We start from the raw sequence: 5,568 nt of genomic DNA, 5'->3' as shown, positions 1-5,568 counted from the left end.
CCCAGTAACGCACAGACGGACAACCAAAGAACAGTGTTGCCTCCTCGGGTGGAGGCATCAAAATGAACAAGGTCAAAATTTCAGCTGTAGGTTCTGTTTTATGAGTCCTCAATTACTACAYTTATGATCATATATCTTTGTTTTCAACACTTACTATGATGCCAGCSGTCCACGGGTTGAGCAGAAAAAGCGCACACACCAGAAAGGTGCAAGCCAGCACGACGCTGATGGAGAGGAGAAGCCAGTGGCGCAGACTGATGTACTGCTCCCAGAACAGGAAAGGGTAGCCGTTGGGGTAGGAGGGCAGGCCCTGTCGGCTGTAGTTGTTGCAGATCGCCCGCACGCTCTCAATGGCCTCCACGAACTGTGGCGTCTCCCGGAGCCCGTTGAGGTAGAAGGGGAACTGTGCGTATTCGATGGGCTCGGCAGCAGGAACTGGACGAAGGCACAGAGAGGAAGAAATAAATTATTAATTGAAGACTTTTACTTTAGGAATTTTCACCAAGTTAAATTATGAAGTGAAGCTGCAAAGATAATTTCCTTATACGGAGCTTTATCCCTCTCTAATTTACCTTCGTACCAAGAGAAGCTGCATCTGCGAGCGAGTGTGTACGTGGTGTGTGTACGTGGTGGGGGTGGGAGAGGTGTGCAAAACAGAGCCCCATTGACAGAAACCTAGCCAGTCTGTGGCCAGGGCTGGCTAATGAGGGCCTATCAGTTCCAGACACAGCAGACTGTCAGAACTTACGCTGATTCACAGTAATTACAATGTCAGGATTGCTGCCATTACCACACCCTAAACATAGCACCACCACATAAAACATAATATAGATGCACGGACACGTATACCTGCCTGTCACACGGCGGTGAAGTCATACTTGGTTTCGAAAAACAACGTTTTTATTCAGACGTCTGCTGTAACTCTGAGATGCTTTTGGCAACATTCGAGGATTACTCAGCACTTCCACATCTGCATACTTCACTTATAAATTTATTTTTCATATTAAAAGAAATATGATGAATGTGAGAAAGGTGGGTATAGGAGTTTTTTTTAACTGCAATTAGCCAGAAGCTATTGGTGTGACCAAATATAATCTTAACTATAAATTCCAATTACAAACTGTTGGCTTTCGAGCAACAGAAATCTGCTCTGGGGGTTCTCACGCACGCACACACACACACACACACACACACACACACACGCGCGCGCGCGCGCGCTCACACACACACACACACTAAAGAACTGCATTCTGCTTATCCAAAAACATACCCCCGTCACAGACTTCTTGCTAGTTATCCGATTGTTCATCTTATCCAAACCCAGCTTCACTTTATTGAATACAACCTCCAGACTCGCACCAAATCACAAAGCTAGACTCAAATAACAACATTTGCGATGCATTTTATGTGATTATGCACTCAGTATGTGGCGAAGAAATAAGAACAGGCTGTGTGATGTGCTTGGGATCAATGAGTTTTATTATTATTCTGTGTGTTTGTGTGTCAATGTGTGTAACGCTAGGAACCAAGGGCAGTCCATTCTTTACCATTTTACAACCACAGGCTCAACAACACTGAGGTTACACACACACATATATACTGCACTGGTATAGTAAAGACCACTATCTCACTTTGAGCTCATTCAACACAACGTGCATTTGCGTTTTTTGGAACCTAAGTAAGCTAAAAAGCAGCGACTCCATTACATTGCACCCTGCAGCATCATCACGGCTGACTTACTGCTGAGACGTGTCTCGGGCATGGAGTCGGCAAGATCATGGAGCCACTCAGGAGGGTGTGGACGGATGTTGGCCTGTGAGGCAGCATATGCTACAGGATCATTGCTGACCCAGGCGGTTAGGTAGATGTAAAAAGCTCTAGGGTTGATGATCCCGTCTGCATCCACCAGTCTCTGACGAGGCAGCTACAAAACACACAAATGAAATAATTAATAACTCAAATACCACCAGACACACCTCAACGGCTCTACTGTGGTCAATAATTAAAACAATCGACGTCCTTCACGATTCAAAATGAAAAAAAGGGGCAATTGTAAAAAAAAAAAAAGGACTTGAGGTGAAAAAAGTCTGCGGTGCTTGCAGCTGTTCGGCACATACTGGAAATGACAAGGTATTGTGGAAATAAGGTATGCTTGATCATAACATTTTACAGGTGAGCCAACCACAGAAATGCCTCTTTAAACACACGCACYAGTGCAAGAAAACCGAGCGCCACACAAATATTGGCCCCCTTTTCTCTTTCCGACCAAAGAAAAATCAACACGTCAAACACTGGTTACCTTTCTGAAAACTCCTGATTGCAGCTTCCCAGAATCATCGCACCACATTAAAACATGGAAAATGTCGAATCAGCTTCTCCCTTTTTTAAACAGCAGACACTTGCTGACCAGGCTAAGGCCAAATGTTCTGACCACTCTGAATACATTTTTAGCCGGGAAGCCTCGCAGCACTCTTTAGTCAGGATTCTCTACATGCTGACGCACCTAGACAGAATATTTTATTTGATGTTTCATTTGCTGTTAAGTTTGCTGTTTGTTATCACATGAACAGAATGAAGCAGTGAAATTTAAAACTAGCCTAGTAGACTGTTGATATTTAGTTGTTTATGAATATTAACTAACATAACAATTAACATATTAACTCAGAGGAAGACTTGTTTCAGTTTATGAGTCTGTAGACAGATTGTTTTATTATAATGGGGTATATAACTCCTTTTAGAATAAATTTTCAGGTTTTACAAAATAATCAGCCATTTAGGCTTTTAGCTATTAAAATTGCTACGTATTATCACAGAATAAAATTCTAGCATCTGGATACATTGTTTTGCCTAAGAACTACAGTTGTTCTGTGCATATAGAACTGATTTGTAAAAAAAAGTAACACAAAAACACTTTTCTGAGAATCTCTTTTTACAGTTAGAAGCAGAAGATTTCAAAGTTCCCACTATTCCATTCTGAAGTTACAAATGTTATTATTTATTTTCTTTATGGAGATGATAATTTTTATTAAAACAAACTCATTTGCCTTTTTGGCACCAAAACGTTGAGATTTAAAAAGAAAAGGACTTTACAGAGTTGATATTTTTGTCAAAACCTTGTTTTAATGTATGCACGTTTGAGTCTTCTCAAAAAGTCCCACATTAATCGTTTTAACTACGTCCATTTATTGTATGTGTACACTCAAAAAACAGATTGTTGGATTTACTTAAAGTTATGTCAACAATTCCCACTAAACTAACTGAACTTTCACATTAACACTGAAAGAAATTGTGAAAGACACTTTACACTTACTCAACTCAATGAAGTGGAAATTGTTGACATAACTTAGTAAAATAAATCCAAGATTTAGATTCCAGAACCACCTTTTTGATCTGTTAGCTTCTTTAAGCTAACATCTATAAATCCAGCAAATGACCAAACGTGTTGAACAATTCTGTCTTTTTGTAAAGATTTCTAATTTAATAATCAATTTTATCATGAACATGAACTTCAGTTTTTTGTTTTGTGTTTTTTTTTTTTTGTTTCATTGAAAGCAAAGGGCTCTGGCCTAACAAGACTACTCCTCTTTGAGGTAAAATCATTACTGTACTGCTCCGCCACTCTCCATTTTAGGAACCATAAATCTATCTTCCACAGAATTACGGAGAGCTTTTCAGGGTTGAAGCAGGACTCAGTGGGTTATGTGGATGTAGAAAGAAGCTGAGGTGTGTGTGTGGGGGGGGGGGGCAGCGAGAAAAGAAAATTTGCTTGAGTTAGCGTAACAATAAAAAAAATTGGCTGGAGTCCCTGGGCACGTCTGTGTGCAGTTAACCTGGTTGTTAACACTGAAGGAAATGCCACCCAGCAAATGGAGTAGAGCTATAAAAATAACACAACATCTGTACAAATGTTGCTCACACTCGGTTCTCCTGACCCCTATAGGTACCCAGAATGCCTGGCGCCACAGACTCACCCGGCCCGAAAAAGAAAGGGACTCTTGATAGCATTAGCATGGCTTTCCAGCCTCCTCTTCCTCCTTTTCCAGGCTCACCTCCTTCTGAGCTCACTCACAGCAATTTCACCTTTCCGTTGCCTCACACAAGGAGGGAACAGTCACCACAGAAACTGATAACTCAGGAGGGAGTGATCAAAAGGTGCAGCTCTTCGGTACAGAACCCTAACACGGCGTAACAAATTAAAACACAGAGCAGTGACTATTGCTAGGGGGTCAGCAGAAAAAATCTGATGCTCGCTGCCACTGCAGAAGGAGCGACGCATAATCAAAACATACATACGCACACGCAGCGCCGGCTCAAAGAAACCACATGTTTCAGCGCGCGCCTCAGTGAAGGAGGACACAGCAGCGGAGCACAGAGGGCAGGAGTTAGTGAAGGTAAGCCGGGGAGAGGGAGAGCAGGGGCAAGAGCCGGATTCCAGAGGATCTGAATTGAATTTAACAGCGGGATACGCAACAACGGCATGTCTTCAAGCTGTCACGGGAAGCTCGGGCAGCTCTGCAGGCGGCCCCCACAACTCAAAATGAGTGCACTTGCCTCACAGGKAGGAGGGAAGTGATGTCACGGGGCCGCACATACAGCCCGTCCGTGCTTCCTGTCAGCTCATTTACCGATGCAACTGGGTTGATTGTGTAGAGCAAATAACCAAAACATATGACTAGAAAGCAATGAAAGCCTTCATCCTCACATGTAGACATATATAAATATAAACATTACGACAGACATATTATAAATATAAAGAAACAAAATTCAGCCGAGCGGAGAACATTTGATTAAAATGACCTCAGTGTTGACAGGAAAATGGTTTGTTTGGTGTCTGAGGTTTGCAGGAATCCTGGCCAAGAATTTAGTTTCTTATATTTATTCAGCTCCTTATCTGTTTTCACTTCAGTTGCCAAATAACGCAGCTATGGATCTACATCTGTTTACAAAACGCAGTGCTACATTAAAATTTATTATAAAGAAAAAAAAAAACACATGCAATCCTCTGATGTCTGGTTCAAGCCGAGCTAATTTCCTTAGCTCCACAGACTTTCCTCTCATTTCCTCCTGTTTTTTCCCCACACTCAATCTCATTATCAGCATATTGGTATCTTTTTACTAAAATATAAGAAGCTTGATTTGATCTTCTGCAAATTTCCTCTCTAGACCTCAATCTGAGATCTAAGCTGCTCACTGGGTTGACTGGCGTCTTTGCTGGATAACAAAATCTTCGACAGTGCCAGACAAGGCTCACTTTAGCAGCTGAACTGCAAATTGTCAGATAATTAAGATAACATCATTTGCTCCATATTTTTCATGCTTTTTTTCCCCTCTCTTGCTTTAAGGTTGTGGTTAAAATCCCAACAGCCCTTCCAGTTGCCGTGCAGGCAGAATATTGTAATCTTTCACTTTCTTTAATGATGCACTGGCTTTCTGGTGGCTCTGCCAYCAGTAGAAACCAGAAAACAGCATCGCTACTCAACCCGTGTGCACAAAATGACCAAATATCACGAAGGCAACACCTATGCAGCTCTCACACAGAAACTGACTATTGGTTTAAAGGGGCAATAT

General features: G+C 41.9%; 1 protein-coding gene across 1 annotated transcript in view; it reads right to left on the bottom strand.

The window, feature by feature from the left end:
* The window catches only part of ptch1 (patched 1), a gene marked incomplete at its 5' end in the record, with an annotated part of 45,319 nt that overhangs the window by 11,240 nt on the left and 28,511 nt on the right, over window positions 1-5,568 (bottom strand). The window contains 2 exon segments of the mRNA XM_014031266.1: window positions 155-435; window positions 1,741-1,924. Coding sequence (XP_013886720.1) covers window positions 155-435; window positions 1,741-1,924 — 465 coding nt within the window.

This window comes from Austrofundulus limnaeus, unplaced genomic scaffold (genome assembly GCF_001266775.1).
Source record: "Austrofundulus limnaeus strain Quisiro unplaced genomic scaffold, Austrofundulus_limnaeus-1.0 Scaffold1213, whole genome shotgun sequence".
Taxonomy (NCBI): domain Eukaryota; kingdom Metazoa; phylum Chordata; class Actinopteri; order Cyprinodontiformes; family Rivulidae; genus Austrofundulus; species Austrofundulus limnaeus.
The sequence above is the reverse complement of the archived record's forward strand: the minus strand, read 5'-3'. Positions and strand labels throughout refer to the sequence as shown.